At 38.0% G+C, this 22021-nt stretch overlaps 2 protein-coding genes across 4 annotated transcripts in view; both read right to left on the reverse strand.

Annotated features, from left to right (window-relative positions):
- Nucleotides 1-95: 95 nt before the first annotated feature.
- LOC108053307 (ecdysteroid-regulated 16 kDa protein) lies at nt 96-3268 on the reverse strand. 3 transcript variants are annotated; one of them, XM_044458672.1, is made up of 3 exons: nt 3149-3268; nt 1349-1446; nt 96-731 (listed from the first exon to the last, which is right to left on the reverse strand). In XM_044458672.1, the coding sequence occupies exons 2-3, from the start codon at nt 1431-1433 to the stop codon at nt 337-339; spliced, it is 480 nt and encodes a 159-aa protein (XP_044314607.1). In that variant the 5' UTR covers nt 1434-1446; nt 3149-3268; the 3' UTR covers nt 96-336. The 3 variants fall into 3 exon arrangements, with proteins under 3 accessions (XP_044314607.1, XP_044314608.1, XP_044314606.1); XM_044458673.1 differs by lacking the exon at nt 3149-3268 and adding an exon at nt 3112-3130; XM_044458671.1 differs by lacking the exon at nt 3149-3268 and adding an exon at nt 1843-1966.
- Nucleotides 3269-4302: 1034 nt separating this feature from the next.
- LOC108038337 (forkhead box protein O) overlaps nt 4303-22021 on the reverse strand; it is a 33996-nt gene continuing 16277 nt past the window's right edge. Inside the window, 8 exon segments of the mRNA XM_044458757.1 lie at nt 4303-5262; nt 10491-11142; nt 11366-11463; nt 11600-11783; nt 12462-12623; nt 12625-12661; nt 12919-13146; nt 13803-14095. Of these exon segments, the coding sequence (XP_044314692.1) occupies nt 10759-11142; nt 11366-11463; nt 11600-11783; nt 12462-12623; nt 12625-12661; nt 12919-13146; nt 13803-14095 (1386 nt within the window). The 3' untranslated portion in view covers nt 4303-5262; nt 10491-10758.

The following is a 22021-nucleotide window of genomic DNA, read 5'->3' on the forward strand; positions in this document are numbered from 1 at the left end:
AAGCGAAATTGAAAGATATTTATCACACGCGATCATTGCATGCCGGGCATCAATTAAAAAACCATTTAAAAAAATTAAACAAGGCAGAAAAAAGATCGGAGCAGGCACTACCAAAAATGTAGAACTCGTTGTGGTTTTTTATTATTAGATTTACTGAGTCGATCAGTGGAATCCTTTGGCCATTTTGCGTCACTGGCTGGATGCCGCAATAATGGCCTGCTTCGTTTTCGTTCACTTAACCGTACTTAATCCCTAACTAAGCATATGCAGATTACGATCTTAAGATTTACCACTAATAAAAGCTAACATTGAGTGCAATCGTCTGTGTTTCTGGGTCTAGGCCTTGATTTTGGCAGGTATTTGGAAGCAGGCCACATCACCGTGCTTGTCGCCCAGTCCCCAGTGGATCTCCAAGCTGACGGTTGGGTAGACGGGCAGGATCTTGAAGCTGTTCTTGTAGGTGTACACCTGGCCAGCCTTCAGGGGGCACCCCACCTTCTTCTCGCCGGCCTCATCGTAGATGTGCGGACACGCACTGGTGCCATAGTATCCTGGGAAGGGCAGCGGCACGTCCAGGATAATACCCTGGATGTCGGAGGTCAGCTCCTGGAAGTCACGCTCCGGCCGGAGCTTCATCTGGATGCTGGCCTCCGTGTTGCGTTTCAGGATGCACTTGCTCTTCGGGCAATTCGAGATGGACACCTCGCCGGCTCCCAGCGCCTTGGATTTGGCTGCAGATCGGGTAGGAAATAATAAAAGTTATTAGTAAAGGAAAATCATTTAAAGCTCCTACTAAAAATAATAATAACAAAATATTACAGTAACACAATAAAAATAAAATTAAATTAATAACATAATAATAATAAAACAATAGTAATACGTTCATATTTTATGCCGTATTTTATAATCTGCTTCAAAATAAGTTTTAAATGCAACTCTGCGTAAGTTTTAAATGCAACTCTGCGTATGAGTGATTTTTTTATTTATGTGTGGCATAACTTGTTTTCAGAAAATTAAAAATATCTACTTAATAATTTAGTTATATAACATATAAGATAACATATATATTAATTATTACTAAAGACACGGAATAGTAAAATATTTATATTTAATATTGATGTCAAAAAGGTGAAAGAATGGCTTCTGTTTTTAAAATATCTTCAATACATATATTCTTTTAAAAACTGTTAACTGTTAGGTAGATACTTTTTTATTCAAGTTAATCAAACGCGATTAGGTAGTTTTTTAAAGAGGTTTAGAGTAACCTGTTTTTTTGCAGTTCATCAACACTTTGATTGGTTTTTGGTTTTATTACTATTACTATTTTTATCTCTTGATTGATACTTACAATTTGGGCAGGGACTAACATCCGTGGCCGACGTGCTGCCAAGCAAAGCGGCGCAGATCAAAAACAGTCCCGAGCTCAGCTTCATTCTGTCGATTCGGCTAATTGTAAGAGAAGTAAGACACGTTTAACGAGAGGTCGCTAATTGCTGGTCAACTAATTTGGACCCGGCCCAGACTTGGCTGAGAGAGCTTTGGCCCGTTTGATAACAGGCCCGAGTTATGGCCAAAAACCGGTTGCACTTGGACCAGTCGGAGCTTACAACGAAAGATCGACCTTGACTTAAATTCGACTCACGAAAATCACACAACAATCTGAGAGGATAAGTGGTCAGTTACAACTAAAACCACAAGGCAACTTTAATTTTAAATACTAGTCCTTCAGTTGGCTGCCAACTAACTCAATATTTAAAAAGTCACTTAAACTTGGATGCATATATGCTCCCATTTTAGAGTCGATCGCACTGGTAAAATAAATCTAGTTATCCGGTAATTTACCAATTTTCCTGGCAATTGTTGTCAATTGAAGTGGTTGGGTTCCAGGTTTTCACGCGGAGCTCTCGGGAGCTAGTACTTCAAGCTACAGTCGACGATCAACAACTGAGCCCCCGATCGCATCGCCTGTTCGTTATATATATAAAAGATCGCCGGCGACTGCTGAATCACGGGCTTAATTGAATGCTGTCCATTTTCTTCGCCTGCCCGGCATGCCAAGCGTTTAATTACATCAAGAATGAATTGCAGACAATTATCACAGGCCATATCCATTACTAAATATATGTCAATGTTTTTGTTTATATCAAAGTCTTTCTTGAGAAAAGTAATAAACCTACTCAGTAATCAAAACATTTTTTCTTAAAAGAGTCTGCATTGCTAGGAAAATTGGATTGGAATTTCGATTCATGGATCATAATCTTTCACAATATATGCTTTTTCGCGGTTTTTTATATATTCCCAGAAAAAGTACTTGCAACTTTAAGTTTAAGCAGAGTAAACACACAGTTTTCACACAGTTTTGACCTTAGATTTACCAATTTTTGCTAAAGGCCAACAAAGGTGCGATCCCACTGCCTGCCAAACACAAAATGAACAAGTATCTACAAAGTCTAGAGCCGATAAAAAGTTTTGCAAATCATTTTTGTGTGGCCTAATCAAATAAAAGTACTAAAAATGCAAATTGCAATCGTATAAACATACATATAAACAAATCCATAGCCATAAAAAAACAGCGAGCTATGATTTCTGTCTGAGATTTGCTATCACACGCAAATATTGTGATATCATAGCAAAAAGGTCGTCTCATTTGATATGCATGGCACCTTACTACAGCTTGTACGCGATCGCTTCAATTTAGTTGAACTGTTTAAGAATTAACTACGCGTTCCCCTTTGTTCAGATTTTCCAGGAAGTTGATGACTTGTAGCGTGTGACGCGCCCATTTTTAAGTTCATTCCTATTAGCATTTAGAAAGTCGAGCTCCCAACGAAACTGAGAACAAAAAAAAAACGTAACGAATCGAAACTGAAATCAAGTATTTTACGGAAACGTGACTACACAAAAAATAATGTTTATATTTATTTGACGACTTTTTTATGTAAGCAAGAAATTTAATGCAAATACGAAAGTTTTTAAATTGTAAAATCTATATTTTAAGTGAATGTTTATAGGAAAATTTTGTGAACCTTTTGCAAATGTAACTTTGGACTGTAAATAAAGATCGTTTATGACTGTTTTTTTGTCACTGTGTAAATTAGAAATTCCACGCACATTTCAGAATAATATTAAGTTTGAAATACAATATTACTTGTTGTTTGTTGATTTTGGATAGGTGTGTTAGACCGCAACTGCAGCGTTCGAAGCTTGAAATGCAACTGACAGATATCGAAACCGAAAGCTGCGCCCAAATAGATATAGAAATCTGCCCCGGCCGGTTTGTCTGGCTTGAAAGACTTCAAACAATGCTGCAGAATTGAAAGTTTCCGGCCTTTTGTGGAGTAGGTGCTCCAGTGCTCAAGCGGTCAACGTTCAATCAGCTGCTGCTCTTTGCTGAGATCGCGAGGAAAGCGGCAAATGTTCGTTTTTAAGGAAATCCTAACTGCGCTTTAAGTTTTTGTTGACACATCACTTCGCATACGGAATGAGCTGGAAGTGGCAAATATTGGGGAAGTGATGATAACTTGTTGTTCAACTCGGAAGCGACAACTGTTTAGCTTATTTAAAGGAAGACTTCATCTTTTAAGTCTAAGAATTTATGTATAAATATACTTTACTTCTTTTAATTGATTTTAAATATCAAATATGGTTTACAAAAATATTATGTTGCATACAATTATATTCACTTGTTTATGTTTTTAAATTTTATCTAAAGAATTTCAGTTGTAAAATCTAAACACATTTTGTTTACGTTCATTTAAGAAAAAATTAATGTTTTCAGTGCCGTATACCCGAATGTAATAACTATCTGAACTGCCGCTAGATGGCGGCTATTCATAACATTTATGGTGTAGTCGACAACACCAACATGTATACTACATGTAATGTAATGTCGAATATGTCAAAAGCAGTGAACTGCTTGCGGTATAAGCAGTGACCTTAGTTTTCGAACTTTGTGCACTTAAAATAAATAAAATAAAATGTGGAACAAAGGGAAGATTTACGTTCAGTTCACTATCCCTCCCAAAGGCTTTCAATTGTATACTTTGCAACAAATCTGTATCTGACTCAGTTTTCATGGACCCATCATTCGATGGAGGATCATGGTCATTATTATGAACGACATTCATGGGTTCGCCATGGTCGATTTTTATTGTTCGTTTGAGTTGTCGTTTACTCGGCATAAACCTATTCATCCTGCTTCGTAAACAGGAGTTCAATTTTGATCTTGTAATCCCTTTTTTATTCCCTTGCAAAGTCTGTTAAGTATTCAGCCAGAAATTCGCATTATTAATAACAACCAGCTTTTGTTTCTTATATTGAATCATCAGTTTATTCATCTTCACTCCGTTTTTGCATTTTAAATAGTATGAACTACATTTGAATTGTACAATCTAGTTAATAATTAACATTTAGCCCATAATAGTACACAATGATGCGCATGTATTTGCTTAGTTTGTATGCTTCTAGTTCTGCTTGGGTTTGAGTTTTGTGGATATTCTGTTATAATTTTGTATCTCTATTTCGCCTATCAACATTTACATTTACTAATATTTGAAAGTTAATGTATTACATTCAATTTGTTTTAACGATCTACATATGGGTGTTGGCATAGCTATGTAACAAAGGGTTTCTATAAGCCGAGCTGATTTGATGTGTGCTAACTAATCGGAGAATTAATTACGTATATCATTGCGAATCTTAATTATAATTTTTACACAAGTTTTATTCTTCTTTAAGGGTTTTCTTTGCTGTTTATAGAAAAAATATACAATTACAATTAGATTTTCAATTAAATACATTAATTAAGCATAAATTATTACATAATTGTGCTAATTCCTTTTGTTTTCGGCTTCTGTTGCCATTTTCTGTTTTTTTTTTCATTGATAGCTTTTTAACGAATATTTTTCCATTTAGTTATCGAAAATTTAGTTTACGTTTTACGCTTGTTTGTTGTTTATTATCAGTAGTATTATTTATTTGTGGGTCTCTTTACGTCAAGGTTATTAAAATTAATATTTACAAAGTTGAACCTAATAACTAAACCGTGTTTTCAATTCAATTCAAATTTCCCTTTGCTAGCGGACAAAGTTGTTTTTGCACTGCCACAGAGAATTTTACTAATTGTAGCATCTAATTATTGGTGATTAATTGGTATTATTTGTATGCTTCGTTACTATGTGTAATGCATAACTATATATTTGTAATTATGTATCTATGTATATGTATTGTATGTATGTTAGATTAGAAGCGACCAGATTTATCCTGAAACGAGAAAAAGACAAGAAAAGTTTAGTAAGTTGAGTTTATAATTTTGTTAAGTTTATATAAAGTGGTAGTTAGCATCCCCCTTTTGAGTAAATCAGCCCCACATCGTCACTTAATAAAAGGACAATCAGACTGTTCTGACAATGACCAAGACAGCCTCCCTGCCAGGCGGCTAATTTATTCAAACCGTTTTTTTTTTTGGGGTCTAATAGCCTTTGACACTTGACAGAAATATTCATAAGCAGCGTGATGAGAGAGGAGATAGAGCACTCGACACTTTCCCCCTTCTTCTTATCTGGCAATTTTTATGCAAATTTTCGCCGAAGGACAAACTACAAACGGCCAAAATGATGCCATAAAAACGGCGGCGCTAAACATTTAAAATAAGATTTTAGCCTCAGAGCTAATAAATTCCCTTTTGCTGGCAAATTGTTGTCGCTCGCACAAAACATAAAAATCAAAGCTTCTCGCTTATCGCTGGCAATTTTATTAGTTACAGCTTTAAATTATATTGTGTATGTAGATCACGCGCAGTTTTTATGGCCTGCAATTGAATTTTATGCGACACTCGGAGGACCAGAAAAGTCGGGAAAAGGGAGTGTGAAGCCTACTTATGAGCGCTTTATGGCCGCCACCCCTCAAAGGCATTAAATTTTGTATGTGACTGCGGAGGAGAGTGTGTGATTGAGTGACTGTGAGCCTGGGCCTGTGATTAGATACTGCTCCATACCCCGAGGCATATTTGCAGTGCCTTTCACGGACGGATTGACAGGACAAGAAGCCACCAGGTGTCCTCGTCGTCTTTGCCCTTTTCCAGATTTTCCGGCAATTCCTTCCGGCTCGCTTGCAGTTTATTACAAAACGAGCTGCCTGTTTGCTTTATTACCTACACTGAAAAATTTGGATAATATAAACAAGAATTACTCAAGCTAATATTCGGAAATATATACCACCTTAAACTCATTGAATTACAAGTATATGTTTCAAACTTAAACATTAATTTAATAAAAATGAGAACACAAATTGTTCAGAAAATAAAACATTTTCTGTGAAAATATTTTCTTATATATTATATATACATCTTTAAAAAGTAAACATTTAATTTTGAAATAATTGAAATAATGTCTCAAAATATGTTACTGTGTATAATGAGGTGCGTGTGTTTGTGGGTGTTCCTGTGTGAGTTCTAGCTCCTGTCACGTCATTATCCTTTGTCCATGCAACAAGTGTTTAAACCGCTCGCAGAGCTTTATTTGTTTGAACCGGCGTGCGTGTGTGTGTGTGAGTGAGGGTACTAAAGGACCTTAAGCAGCTTGTACACAAGCCCTTTTCCGTTTTCCCTTGCTTCCTGGCAATTGTTTTCCCTGCTCTGAACGGGGGAAAAGCGATGGAAAGCGACCTCCGCATCGTGTTGAGTTAAGTGAGTGTAAATGCGGTTTGTTGCCACAAGGACCTTTCCGGACAGGTCCTTGTCGGTGTATGGTTATGTGTGTGTGTGTGTCTGGCCTCGCTTATCATTGTGTCCGCCGTTGGCAGCTTAAATGTTATTAAATTGCTGACAATTTGTATTATGAAGTCGCGAGCAGCGCATTCATTTCCCCATGCTGACAAATTGATTTCCCGCTGCCGCCGGAGGATAATGAAATTTTCATTTGAATGGCGATGCCAATGTGGGCGAAGAATTCTAACCTCCGCCTTTTCACCAGCACTTGGACAATTAGTTCTGACACTTCTGATCGAGGCGGCCAAACCTGTCCAAAGTTTGTCAAACAATCTGTGGGGATTAGCTCCCGCCGGACGAATCCGGTCGCTAATTCAATTTATTCAAACACCACCCCCGCTCCCCGGCGACCACCTCTGGGAATTTATTAATGATGCACTGGCATTAAAATTTAATCAAATGTGAGCGGGAAAAAAGTTTTGTCGTCTGAATAATTCAGCGAGTTGCGGACAAGTTTCAACACCTAAGCGAAAGTTGTGGTCCTGTTGAAGGTCCTGTGGCTGTTGGCCCCCGAATCTGGTTGTCAAGGCATCTGGCATAGGCCGCGGCAACGAAGCCGCACATTTTTTCACCATTTTTCTGCTCCCTCGCTTTTTTTTTGTTTCCTTCTTTTTGTCAACTAATAAATTGCCTGAAAATGCCTTTGTGTTTCACGCGCGGTTTCACCAGGGCAACCAACCTGCACCCCCACGTTAAAGATGCACTGGAGGAAAAATGTTTTTCTATTTAAAATAAAGTTTTAGTAACAAAAAAAGGCTCCATTTAAGTTGGTTAACAAAGGCCAATTATAACAATACGAATAGGGTCATCATTTTAATATCTTTATGCTTGTTTTACTGCAGTTCCCTTTCTTTGTTAAATCAAGAAAAAACACAAACAAATGACAGTAAATTATCTTTGTGTATATTATGGAGAATGTAAAGCTAAAAAAATGTATTTAACTTTTAAAACAAAATATTTCAAAACAGTATTTATAAAGTGTAAATACTTTGAACTAAACTAAATAAAATTGCAATATTTATAAAGTGTCCAGCGCATTGATTGTAAGTATACATTTACTAGTAGAGTTGGAAAGAATATAAATAAATGTAAAACTTTTAATTTTTAGAGTGTATTTATAGAGCAGAAGCTGGGAAGCATGGCCCACGGTGGCGCAGCATCTGCAGCCATAATTTGAGTGTGACTTTATTATGTGTCAAGTCAGTCAATCTGCGGACGATGATGTGATTTGCTCCCCTCCCCGGAATCCCAGTCTCATTTTACAACATTTCAGCGTTTTATAGCCACCTCCTCCTGGGCAGATGTTGCGGCAACTTATTGAGTGGCATGTGTCGCTCGTGGCTAATAAGGGCCATTGGACCAGACCTTGCTTAAAGTTACATTACTTTTACAGAATTCTTTATTAAATATGCAATAAGCCTATAGCTCTCCCCCCTCGCAGACAACTTTAAGGAATTAACATAATAAGAAAAGAAATTCTAGCTGCTGTCAGTTGGGTGAATTATGAAAAGTGAAAGAAATGGAAATCCGCTGCTGAATCTGATGCTGATGCAATTCAAATTATTCACTCAAATGAAGCGGAGGAGGCGAAGAAAACCCCCGGCAAACACAAAAGTTTGCACTTGGCATAAATTTCGAAATCATTTCTTCTCTTTTTTATTTGTCGCCCCTCTCCAAGTTGGGAATTTTATTTTATTAGCACGTCATGCGATTGGCGCCAAACTTGACAAAGTTACAACTTGGTCCTCTAGCAAGTTGGTCCTTCTTTCTTTTGGTATTTCTTTTTCTGGTCGCTTTGCTGTTTTCTAATTGTTGGCTTACAGCAAAACTTAGTGTGGAATTCAATTTGTGTGTGTGGGTGCAGGCAGGACAAAGGTTTTTCCCCCAACCATTCCTAAAGGACCTTTTTTTTGGTCGATGAAGTTTGGCACAAAGCAAAAATGCGCGGTGACAGTCGCCAGTCGTGACATTGAAATAAAAAAAAGAAAAAAGCTGGAGGAATGCTAAGTAGAATCACAAATTTCTGGATCAGAAATGGGAGTAATTGAGAGGCGAGATAAAGTTTGCTTGGGGAGTGGGAGTTTAAGATTATAGTTCGGTATAGTATCATACTGATCAATATACATCTTGAAAAGTCTGCCCTTAAAACTTCCCAATAAAACTTGACTTAATAAAATGTGGCTGCCAAATTAACTGATCAAGTCTAATATAATTTTAAACTAAATACAAAAATATTGTAACCATCTTAAATATAGTACAAAATCTAAAATTCTGACTTAAAAACAAAACGAATTAAACAAATTCGTTCATGTAACAGAATGTGCTGATTATTTTTCCCCTTTCTAAATGAACATATTAGTAAAGCAAATTTTAAACACTGTCGAATTTCAATTTAAAATCTCTGCCATTAAACAACCTCACCCACCTAAAATACCACCTGCCAAGTCAGCGTAATTTTTCAATATTAGCAGCGTTTAACACGCTTGATTTGAGCCGAACCCACACCGCCCATTTGGGCCAACTTGTCCACGTGGCCCTCAGGTGGGCGACGAAATCGACGGACTGGGGAGTTGGGTCAGATATCAGTGGCATGCATAAGTCACCCTAAGGACGTAATTAATTTTTCAGCATTTGCTTTCGGACGCTAGTCCTGGCCCAAAAAGGACAAGGCAAATCGGGGGAGTTGCCTTGACGAATTTGCGCCGCGGTTTGCATGCGCTGAGATGCCTTCGGGCTATTTTCCCTTGGCTTCGCTCATGCTTGGCCAGTCAAATTAGCGCGGAAACGGGAAAGGACACTTGGCCGCCGAGGATAGACCGTTGGACCACGTATCCTCGTCCTGCCAAGGTAGCAAAGTGGCTCTTACATATTTTATGGCTTAGGTAAATTGACTTAATTTGCCATAATTTGAGTAAGCTCCGTGCGCGGCAACCTCTCACTTTAAAAGCGCCCAAATTGAAAAGGACTTAAAGCAATTCCTCTTCCGCCTTTTTGTTTGTCGCTTTCCTGACAATGTATTATGATAATTGAACGCGTGTAATTGCCCTCAAGTAGCAACAGACAAAAAAAACAGCACATAATAAGTACAAATTCCACGGCCAAGAAAAAGAAATACACGAAAGAGAATGTCCATAAAAGATTCATGGGTGAAGTGAAGTCAAGTGAAGACGATTTGTATATAAACAGGACACGAACTCGCAGCTCAAAAAAGGGAAGAAAAAGAAAATGTTTTAAAGAATGGGGGAGTGGTTCCGGTCTGAGCCACTTTTTCACATTTTACATATTCATAAAATGTGCGCCGTGAAATGACATTATTAACATAATTTATGCTGTCACATTCAATGGCTTTTAATGCTGATGTAAATTGAAACCGACCGGTGCAGTGAGAAGTGAAAACGGCTAATACGTTTTAGATTTATTTAATATTTTAAATCTCCGGTTTTAAATATTATTTTATTAATGTAAAATTTTAAGATTCAAGGAAAGATGGAAAAAATTCATAATCATTATCTGAGCTACAAAAAGCCAATTGAATATAAGAAATTATTGTTGTATCTCATCTATTGATTTTAAGAATAAAAATATTCTTAGAAATACATATGTTCTCATTTTTAGACAACCATTTGGATAAACCATTTTAAATAGTAATTTAAGGAATTTTTTTCGTTTAAACTTTTTTTAAAAAATATCAGGAATATTATCCACTGTTAGTTTGTATACTTACTTTGTAAACTTTTTAGTGGCGGTCCAGCTGCGGCTCCTGCTTACTGCTCACTGATCCTGCAGCTGCTGCGTAACCGATTACTACACCGATTCCGTCTCCGTTACCAGTTTCCCATCCATCTGCGGCTGCTTACAACTCTTTACACTATTGTCCTTAGAATTAGCGTTTAAAGCGTTCCATTGGCGACACAAACAACACACACGCACACACAACGACGACTACCGACTAAATATCGTCCTGGGATCATCAGCGATCATTCAGGAGCGATCTAGTGCACCCAGGATGGTGGTGAGGTCACCACACTGGGCTGCGAGTACTGCACCCTGGCGTTCAGATTTGTGCTAGCCGTTTGTGTTGCCAATTCCAGACTGCTGCTGCTATTATTGTTGTTATTCAGCAGCAACTGTTGCTGGTGCTGCTGATGTTGCTGTTGCAGTTGCTGCTGCTGTTGTTGCTGCTGTTGCTGCTGCTGCTGTTGTTGCTGTTGCAGCAACTGATTTAGACTGAGACTGCTGCCGGAATTGCTGCCAATGTTGCTGAGGTTGCTGATGTTCAGGGGCGCACTGCTGCTGTTGACCAAGTTCGTGTTGACCGTGGCCAACGGGATGTTGATGTCCAGCAGACCACCATAACTCATCTCCTGCTGCAGCAACTGTTGAAAAATAAACAAATTATTATCTCGTTTAATAAACAATACTACAATTTTCATAACTCAATAAGCTCAACTATGTAAACTATTCGATCAATTTGAAAATGATTGTAATATATACATTCGAATCAAACTAATTTATTAGATATTTCGATTTGAAGAATTTATTAATTTAATTTAATAAATAGCTTCCGATCTAATTAATTAAAAATCGCAATCAACTTACCTCCTCGACATTGCACTCCAGATTCCCCACGGGGAAGTTCTCCAGATTAAATTCGTCTATCGGCTGCGCCTCGTTGTTCAGCACCTCCAGGCATTGTCCTATCAAAGTAGAGGCGCAGTTATTATCTAACATATCGCATCGAGATAGGTGGAGTTTCGCAGACGGTTAAAGAGGGAAGATAAGCGGGGATAGAGGTATAGATAAGAAGTTAGAACATCGATTGGCATTCGTTACCTTCCAAGTTCGCGGACAGTTGCTGCTGTTGCTGCTGCTGCTGTTGCTGTTGCACCAACAATGCGGCAGTGTCCGCCGGACCATCGAGCACCACGTTGCTGTAGGTGTTCAGGGAGTCCGAGGAGGGCTCGCTGTTCTGATAGGCGGGCGACATTGTAGTGGTTACTGAGTTCGGCGAGAGACCCTGGAAATTATAAAACATTCAGTGAAAAATCCTTAGAAATATGTCTAAAATATGTCGAGAAAATGTTTATGTTCTGTTTCGATTTAGGGTTATAATAATAAATCGGATGTGACACTTTTAAAGCATCGATCACTTATTTCATTATCAGCTTTAAAACCAGTATAAAAACATAACATAAATTTATTAAAATCATATTCCTTGAGCATAAATCAATACTGACGCCTCCTAATGAATTTTTTATCTGTTTGTAGACTTTGATAATAGATTTACTAAATAAATGCTATTAGTGGTGGAAAAAAACCGATCAAAGATTATGGAAATAAACGGCATTTTAATATTACAAATCATTATCTGTACTATTATTATTATCGCTTTGCAAATCGGCTTGAAATTTTATTGTATTGAATATCGATTATATTTCCTTTAATCAAACTAATGAAAGTATAATAATCTAGAAATTGTATTATACATAAGTACAGAACCAATTTGTAAGAATACAGAATAAGTTTAAAAAATAATTGTAATTGGAGTGCAAATAATTTTGTAATGAAAATATTTTTCGATCTCTTTTCTCTTATTTCAATTGATAGAACTTAATTGTTCTACTTTAGAAACTAATGATTTTACAAGATTTTAGGAACCTTTTTTTAGATGATATTTTTTAAGTGTAGAACTCACATCTCTTGCGTTGTGCAGGCAGTTGCAGTTGAGCGATCGGTGCAGCAGGCACTGCGACTGCGGCTGCAGCGTGTTGTAGCCGGGGGCGGGGCCGTTGAGGGCGTAGGGCGACTGCTGCTGCTGCTGCGCCTGCTGATGCTGCGGCGGCTGGTAGGGCGGGGGGCGGGGGCTGCGAGGGGAGTCCCGAGGCGGCGCTGAACCTGCTCCAGCCGTACGATCGTTGGGTGGCAAGAACGAAAAGAGAAGGTGACTTTATAGATCTGTTATATATCGTGGAAGGATAAGTCCTTCGAAAGGTTAGCAAACATGCAAAGCGGTAGCTCTTTCTTTTTAGATTTGTTTACCATGCAATAAATCATAGTCAATAATAAAGTTTGGAATTGAGGGTTCTCCGGGGAGTGACATATATACTTATATACAGATATAAACAAACTGAAAACAGCCATCGAGAACTGACCCTTGCTGCTGCTGCTGGGTGCACAGCGTCAGCTCGTCCGCAATCGAGCCCGTCAGCTCCTCGAGGGCGTGGGCCTGGGCCTGCGTCATCGTTGTGTTCTGGTAGTCCACCTGGAATCCCCAGTCGGGCTCCAGATCCTGCGCCCTAATGGGACTCAGGCGTCCGCAGGAACTGGCATTGGATGAGGCGCGCTGCCGGAAGTCGGGCGACAACTGGAAGCCACCGCCACTTCAGCATCGCAGATAAAAATAAATAAGAAAAACAAGAAGAAAACCAATAAATAAAAAACATAACTTACATAAAATAAATAATAAAATCAACTTATAGACAAGACTATAGAGACGGGACTAGAAAACTTGCCAATCATTCACAGAAGTGAAGCTTAAGCTGAATGCTAAATTATTACTTTAAAAAAAATGGCAGATCATGCTATAAAGGCGTTATCTAACTAAATTACTTAAATTTCTATTTTATAAATATAAATTTTAAATAAGACTTATAATTGTTTGACTAGTCCAAAATTGAACATGCTAAAGTTTTATTGAAATGAAAACTATTATTGTTTTATTTTTCTTTTTGTTAGTCAGTTAAATATGTCTCATAAATTTAAAATAAATTTCCTAATGAGCTTCCAATCAATTACGACTAAAATTCTACTTTAAATAAATAGTTTAAATACTTTTTTATTTTCCTAAGCACTTTCCTTTTAAGCTTAAATATTACTATTAAGATAAAATATCTAAAAATATATATTTAATAATTTCCAGCCAACTAAGAAGTAATGAAAGGCTATGCAGTTCAACTAAGAGGCGATGAAAGTCTAAGCTATTAACTAGTTATATCGTATAATCTACTACAGTTTACTCATCGCAGTTGGTAGTTACCTGTGGAGCGGGCTCTCTGGGAAATGGTCCAGCCCCTCGCTGACGCTGCTGCTGGGCGAGGGCGTGGCATCGTTGAGGCCCACCACGCCCGCCTGACGCAGTGCCTCCACCCGCTTCTTGGCCCGTCCGCGTCGCTTCTCGTACCGCGACGTCTCCATGGAGGCGGCCCGGCGACGGACCGACTTGCCCGGCTTGGCCTCCGGATTCAGCATCCACCAGGAGGACTTGCCGGTGCCCTCGTTTTGCACCCTCATGAAGCGGTTGTGCAGCGATAGATTGTGCCGTATGGAGTTCTGTAACGAGATGCCAGATTGGAAGACGCATTTAGAGAAGTATTTCCAACCGAATAGAATAAAATAAAATAAAGGAATTGCAAAATTTGCAAATCCCCGGGACGTTGCTCATTGCGCTGATGTAACGATTTGTAAGCAATTGCTTGGGTAGAAGAAGGACTGCGTTTCCTTTCGCCCGCCGCTTGTGCCATTCAATTGTCTGTCGACATTTTTATGTCTCGCAGAACGCACACATAGATTCTCCACTCTCTAATTGGAAGATGTCTTCACTAGACCTCGTCGCCTGTCGCCGTCGCTCCTGTCAATTCATATTTTCCAACAATTGTCATAAATAACCGCGTGTAAGCAGCGTAATGACAGCGAATCGACATCGTCTACACAACCCAAAACCCCACTACAAATAACTCGCAATCCTGTCTAGGTGGAAAAAAGGAGGACAAACCGACGACAATTACATGTCATCGGGTGCAAAAAAAAATGAAAGAAGCGAAACGCCAGAAACAAATAGAATCAAACACGTTTAGTGTGGATTTGTCATCAGCTGGATATATTTTGGACAGGGGTATTGGTATCAGGAAAAAGAACGGATGGGTACATTGGCAGCCAGGCTAAATGGAGCATTACAAACTAAACTAACTGTAAAAGGCAACTTGCCGCAGAATCCACCCACCTAAAACTAGATCACACGTAGAGAAAAAAATTACCAAAATTTGGACCGAATTTAAAAATAAAATCCTGTTTTATAAACAAAATTTGTATAACTCGCAAAAAATCATCAATATCAAATTAGAAAGTTTCCATAAGACATTAAATTTTAGAAAAAGATATTCTAATACAATACTTATTTATGAGCTCTTTCAATTTATTCAAACATGCATGTATAAATAATACACCATAATATACGTATAATAATAAGCATTTTGACAACAAATAAGATTATTTTCTATTTTCAAACATAAAAATTATGTTTTTTAAAAATTACTAGGCATGCAATAGATAGTAATTTTTCTAATTTTTCTTTGTGGAGACCCACCGCGCATCCCTTGAAAGGCACCGAAAAGCGATTGCGACGCGTCGCGACTCCAGGCGGCACATTGGCGCCATTTATCACCGTTGCCAGGACATGTGAGTGGGTGGCAGTGGGTGAGGGGGCGGATGGCGGATGGGGATTGGGGGAGGGGGGAGTTGTGGGGGCTGTCAGACGCCCGCCTGACGACGAAACCTGTTCGCAGACAGGAGCAACAGCCCCCGACCCCACAGACTTTCTAATACTTTCTGGATTTGCTTTACTATTCTCCCTTTTTTTTTTCTTTTTGGCCAAAACTTTTACTTGGCGTCAGTGGATGCTGCGTCTGTTGTGTCCGTCGTTGAGATAGTCCTCTAATGACATTTTCGGTTTGGCCCCCACATCTAATTTTACCCCCTTCGCATAAAGTTATCATTTTTATTTAAATGTTTAAGTGTGCTGCATGCTGAGGCGTCTTTTTTTTCCACTTTCCCATTTCCATTTCCCTTTCCTTCCAGTTAGCGCGTTCAAACATTTTCGTTTCTTGGCAAACGTTCTGATTATGCTAATGGCCAGATTGTGGAATTATCCAACCAACTTCCGTTCAGAAACAGGATGTCCTCGGTTGTGTGGGTGGGTGAGTAATGAGAAAGTATTTCGGTATAGAATGCAAGATACATATTTATCTTTGAGAGGAAAGAGTTAAATGGAAGGTGGCAAAGTGTCATGTAATCAGCGTACTTATATTTATGTGTTTTAAGTAAATTATTGCATATTAAATGCCAGAGTAACACTTTAATAAATAAAAGATAATTTAATCAAATTCCTGTATTTTTGTAACACAATTATACAAGATTCTATAATATTTTCTTATGGAATTTTAAGCAAATTATTCAATATGAATTTACTTTAACCGCGAAACCTTAAAGATAGACAAATCAACGCAAAAGAGGGTGTGCTTTAGGCTTACTCGCTCAAGGCCATTAAATCAAGGCAAAATGCAAACAAATGGCATTCATAATTTATGGCACACACTTCATTGAATATTCATAAACTTAAATCTCGGCCAGAGAAAAAAGCCTAAAGAACGCGAGAGCATTCACAATTCATCTAACTAATTGGGCCTATTAAATCGAGAGAGATATATGCGCGATTCGGCGACAGCGACCACATGCCGACCAGTTATGTACATACAGTCTATATAGTGGCAGTGGTTACCAAGGAGCTGCATTATGTGTGCCCAGCAAGATGAGGCAATACTGTATTCCACTCAGAAAAAATATATGTCATACAAAAAATGGAGTATTAAAATTATATTTTGGGTTTGCATAATTTTCATTCTTTCTGTCTCTCTATATTTATTTAAGTACATTAAAAATAAGGAGAGATAACTTGTGATTGGAGAACATTTTTTTCACAGTGCATATGTACTTATACATATGTAGGTCACCTCGTCGTCCCGCTCCACAATTCGCATCCATGGCAAACGCAGGAATAGCAATCGGAAAAACTGGGCTTCCATTGAATTCACTTGGAGCAGTAAATGAGCAAAAACCCAGAAATGGAAATTTCATACGTACGGGGGGGTATAGCATTCGTAGCCAAGGATATGTGGGTCCTTATTGTGTACAATTAATGTGCATCGAGCGTGAATCACAAGGAACTAAACCCAATTGAGTTGCTAGGAATTCACTAGTGACCCAAAATCGATGGGTGGAAATCGTTGTTAAAGTTTTCCGTTGACCAATTACAATTATTACAGCAAAACTTTTATTTATGGGTGTGGAATTTGGGTCCCTGAATCATTTCTTTATAATTTATATGAGTAATTGAGGGAGATAGGCGGTGGCACAGGAAACGGGGGTAGCACTAAAATATATTAAATTCGCCGGCTCGTTTCATTTGAGTTTTTCCTCTAAGACATAAGCATTCCCATTTTCCACTGGGGTGACTTGAGGCTTTATCAGTCTTGGCTCATGGTCTTCCCTGCACGAGGGCAACCCCCTCCCCCTCCTCGTCGTATCCCATGATACGCTGTCATCTCGTATCAAATATGCATATTTCATTGGGCCATTTTAGCGGCTTATGGAGGAGCGGAATCAAGACATGTGGCGCTAACTGGGTCGTCCCCAATGCCTCGAAACAAGTGGCATTGGAGGAGGTTTGTATCTAAAAAGCTCTAAGAAAAAATATCTAAAGATCAAAGCGCCGTTCTAAATTTGGTATTGAATTGATCGTTAATAACTTGAAAGAAAGAATCAATAACTTGATTTTAAAACTAATTCACGACTTGCCTTTTGTTTGAGTTGAACTACCAGAAAAATGTATTTGTTTAAATGAAAGTTAAGTTAAATAACAAATTTAACATTAAATAATGATAGGAATTTACTCAATAAAAATGAAACATTTTAAATTAAATAATAATAGGTATTAAACAAATAAAATGAATACTTTGCACAAATGATAAAATTAAATGTTGTATTTATTTTAGGGTGGGATACAGGTTTTTAATATGGTCTGCACCTATTGAAATCTTAACTCATCATTTAATCTAAATTCCTTTCTTCTATTTCCACTTGAAAAGACCACTCAAATGTTTTGTGGTTAAAAAAAAGAACCAAAAAATCAAACAAAATGTGAAAAAAGAGCTAGATCCATATCGGTTTATGGTAAACGGTTAACCTCTGAATGGGGCAGAATGTTGGGGCTTTACGGCGGAGAACTCGAGCCCCAATGCCAAACAGCTGCAGCGATTCTCACACACAAATCAAGTGAACCCACAGCACTCAATGGACAAACACACACACATAGTGGGATAGAAAAAAAAAGATTATTCGCATTTAGATGTGAAATTGAGATATAAATTTTTGAAACGACACTCTCCCTGCAAACAGGTTACTGTTTCACCACCCCCCATTCATTCGGCTAATTGCTGGCGACCAGGCTGGGCAGTTAAAATTTAATAGCCAACAAAAATAAGGCAAAAACCAGTGAGAACGATAAATGGTTTGGAGTGTCAACTTTAAGATACTTTCGAAAAAAATTTAACAAAAATTAATTAAGTTCTGTGATTAATTTTACCCGTTCCAAGAATTTCAATGGACTAACATGAATGACTACATTACCCACGATAAATTCAAAAAATACTGCGGAAACCGTTTCGATTTTATTGATTTGCGAAGGTGTGGATCTAAAACAATTACACTGAGTGGGCAGAAATTATGCATTAAATTTGATGAGTCAAGTAAATATTACATCCGAAATTTAAAGCATTAATCAAAGAGATAAACACAAAATCACACATATTTACCCTTGAACTCTCCAATAACCGCGTATAAAAAAATCATCCAAATACGGACCAGTAAGTTTGGTTTCAGACTTTTTTGCTGCTTCAATTGTTTGAGCAAAACATTTGGTTCGGCTGGCCAATTTGTAAACACTTTTGTTCCGAGTGGGCCAAAGACTAAACAAATCGGATAGAGAAAATTTATGACGATGGGGATCTGGTTGGGGCTCTGGTCTTTGGGTATTTGGTCTCAGAAGTGTCTGCAATATGTTTACCCAAGACTAATTAATTGTTTAAACAATTTCAGCTTACCAAGATGGCAACAGACGATATTCGAAAATTGTTTACACCGAGAGATCATTGACAGTTGGCATTAAATGGCAAACGATTTAGAAATCCATTTGGAAACGTATCACGATCGGGGTATTGATTGGATTCCGAGTGATTTCTGGCGCGTGTGCAGCAGAATTAAGTGTGTCCAGACGCTAGGCAATCATCGAAATTGATAGAACCTAATGGCACCTTTAATTGATTAGATAATGACCGAGTAACGACCTAGACCAAGTGAACATTTGATGTTCTGACCGGCGTTCAATCGGTGGGATATAAAAAGTGGAACACCATCAATCAAATAAAAACCAAAATTCTAATCAAATGACACCATTAGTCTTATGTAAGCCAAATTGATTTAAAGGCTATTGAAGAGGGCTTACAAACTGGCTAAAACTGAAACAGAAATTTAAAGTTGCCGCCCTTAAAGCCAATCTAAAATCAATTTTTGAACAGTTTCTATATCAAAAACACATTTGCGAGGCAACAAACAGGCAAAAAGAATTCCAAACTCCGGCCAAACTAAATAAAAGAGCAATAGGCATAGGACAAACATGGGCCCTAGCAACTGATATGGCCCACACTCCTCGCACTCCGCAAATATTGTAAAGATATGTGAACACATAAAACAGGCGGCATTATCATCGCAATGATGATGTGATGATATGATATGGAATGGCAAAAGTTTTCTCTTTCTACTCCTCAGTTTCGTCTGTTTCGATTTCGTTTTTCGGTTTTACTTATTTTATTTTTTGGCAAACTTTTATGAATACCACTGGATTAGAGAAGGGATGATGATGTAGGAAAAGATTCTGCGACAAAAGCCGCCGAAGACGATTAATCGCAGGACACGTTGGCGCCTGCGTGCCAAACGGAAACGGAAATCAAATGACAAAAAATATATATACGCAGCCTTCCTCTTGCAATTCCATTGAATTTCACCTGAGCAACTTTAAGCAGAGATACTTTGGCCCGAAGGACTCACTCCAAAGGACACAGGACAAGTCCAATGTGAATGGTCTCTGTCTGCAATACAAGAGCGTTTCGTAAGCAGTCCATAAGTGTTGCGTTTTATTCGCGACGACAAAGAATATCAAAGGAATGAATTTAGGAATAAAATTCTTACACAAAGATTGACTTAAGAATACTCTTCTTCATATAGATATAAAAAAAAATAATTAGTTAAAGATATATGTATTTATTAAGGGTATACAGAAAAACCCTTTGATAACAAAATGTTTTTAAAAATATTTCCATCTACTGTTTTATCTATACAACAATTAGCAATATGAAATTTCCTTATTGCGAACATACTTTTAGATTAATTTAGTTTATATCGTATTTTCAATTGATCAAAAATTATAAATTTTAATCTGACTTCAGGAAAGTAGCTCCTAATTTGGATAGAGTAGTTTAAAGTAGAAGCAATCGAGCTCTAACTGAAGCTAGAAACCAACAAAAGGCCACCACAAACTTTTGCAATTGCACTTCGCCAACGAAATCGGGCCAAATGATGTGCAATATCTATATATATATATATATATATATATATATATGAGTGTGTTTGGTTACTTAGCGCGGGCGAGGACATTGCCCCAAAAATGTATGCAACGAAAATTGGAGCCAAGTTCATAAATGTGTTTGTCTGCTGCTGGCCATTCCCATCCAAGTTTATGAAGCTCAGCGACACTCATTAAGTACTGGAAAAGGGAAACATGAAAAGCCCTCGTGGCTGGTGGTTAATACTTAGTTTTCCTGATTGATTATGTGTGCGGACTTTTGGGGCAGGCGAGGCTTAAAGATTCACGCAACAAATTAAATAACGATTTCCAATGCCCATCGCTTTAAGCTGGTTTCTTCCTTGACCCAAGGAAACAGGCAAACAATTTGCACCAAACTTTATTTACGATCTACAGTGGCCGCCCCATTAGTTTGCTTCCCTTTCCTTCCGATTCCCCGCCCCCATTTTGGCCATTAACTGGACGTGAATGGACTGCCCCATCCTCCAATCGAGTGATAAATGTGGGCGGAACTTGAGCAAGTGGTCTTTGAGCGACAATCAATGGGATTTCGAGTTGTCATCGTGTGTCGCCTGGTCTAGGCCACGCCCACCAGCCCGCCGTCTTCGTGGGCGAAAAAGTTTTAAAGTAAGAAAAAATATTATGATTTTATTATCTGCAGCTAGGTCATCCATGTGGCTCAATAAAAAGTGTTCCTTAGATGTTACCAGTAATAAAAAGGGGTATCCAAATTATGGCATTCCTTTGACCTTATAAGTAATATTTTTAAGATTTAAATTAAAAATATTGCGTATAACTTTTAAATAATAAATGATTTAAGGCATACTTCACTAAACAGTAAAAAAAAGAATTAATTATTCTAAAAAATATTCTGATAGGTAGGATTAAGGTATTCAAAATATTAAAAACTCCTTAAGTTTCTATGTTATTTAGTAGAGTTTTTAGGGTACTAGAATCTCGATCATTTGACAAAAGCTTAGCACATTCTTAGATCTACTTTTTATAGCCTTTTGTTTTACTTTTATCGCCTTTGGTCATTCAGAAAGAAACAAAGTGTGGAGCGGACAAACCTCATCAGTTTGGGTGACTTTATGGCTTATTTCTTATGATTATTGCATATTTATTGAGGCTGGACCCTGGCTTCTCCACTGGCAAAGTAAGACAACGAGTGGCATTTTTTTATGGAGCCCCGGGCCCCACATGAGATAATTTTTCAATAAATAATTTGCAAATATTTTGTTGTCTTTTTTTTGCTTGGCTTTGAGACGGAACCAGTTTGATTTGCGCTGCCTTGATTGGCCTGCAGTATTTATTCTCACTCGATTATATATATCGCGCAGCAAATAATAGAAAGCAGGCACACAAAGAAGTTCATTAAAATGACAAACTTTGATATTTATATGGCAAGAGCAGTCCGAACATATTAATAAGCCTTTTATATATTAATACTTGTATATTCTCGAAAGTCATAATGTGTACGCAGAACAGAAGTCAGAAAGTGTGGCATTAAATTAGTGTTTGTTCTCCTTTTTACCCCGACTATAAACCCCGAAAAGTGCGTTGTTCTAGAGGATGGAGGGGGGGTTTTATGGACCCGAGGATCGGAGTTTATAAAATACCCAGGGCCAGACACTTTGCAATGCCAGACTCAGTCTGCGGCAATGCTCGACTGCCACTTGCATTCCACCGACTGGTTCGTGCTCAAATCGTAAAATTCGCGGCAAAAAGCATAAATTTCGTCCACAGAGATACATGTTTGCATGTGGGACTAGGCTATGTGAGTT

This window comes from Drosophila rhopaloa, unplaced genomic scaffold, assembly GCF_018152115.1.
Source record: "Drosophila rhopaloa isolate 14029-0021.01 unplaced genomic scaffold, ASM1815211v1 contig_167, whole genome shotgun sequence".
Classification (NCBI taxonomy): Eukaryota; Metazoa; Arthropoda; class Insecta; order Diptera; family Drosophilidae; genus Drosophila; species Drosophila rhopaloa.

Coding starts and splice junctions, on each gene's coding strand:
- LOC108053307 (XM_044458672.1), bottom strand. CDS start 1,433: ATGAAGCTGAGCTCGGGACTGTTTTTGATCTGCGCCGCTTTGCTTGGC. Junction 732..1,348: donor TGTTAGTCCCTGCCCAAATT/GTAAGTATCAAT, acceptor CCCGATCTGCAG/CCAAATCCAAGGCGCTGGGA.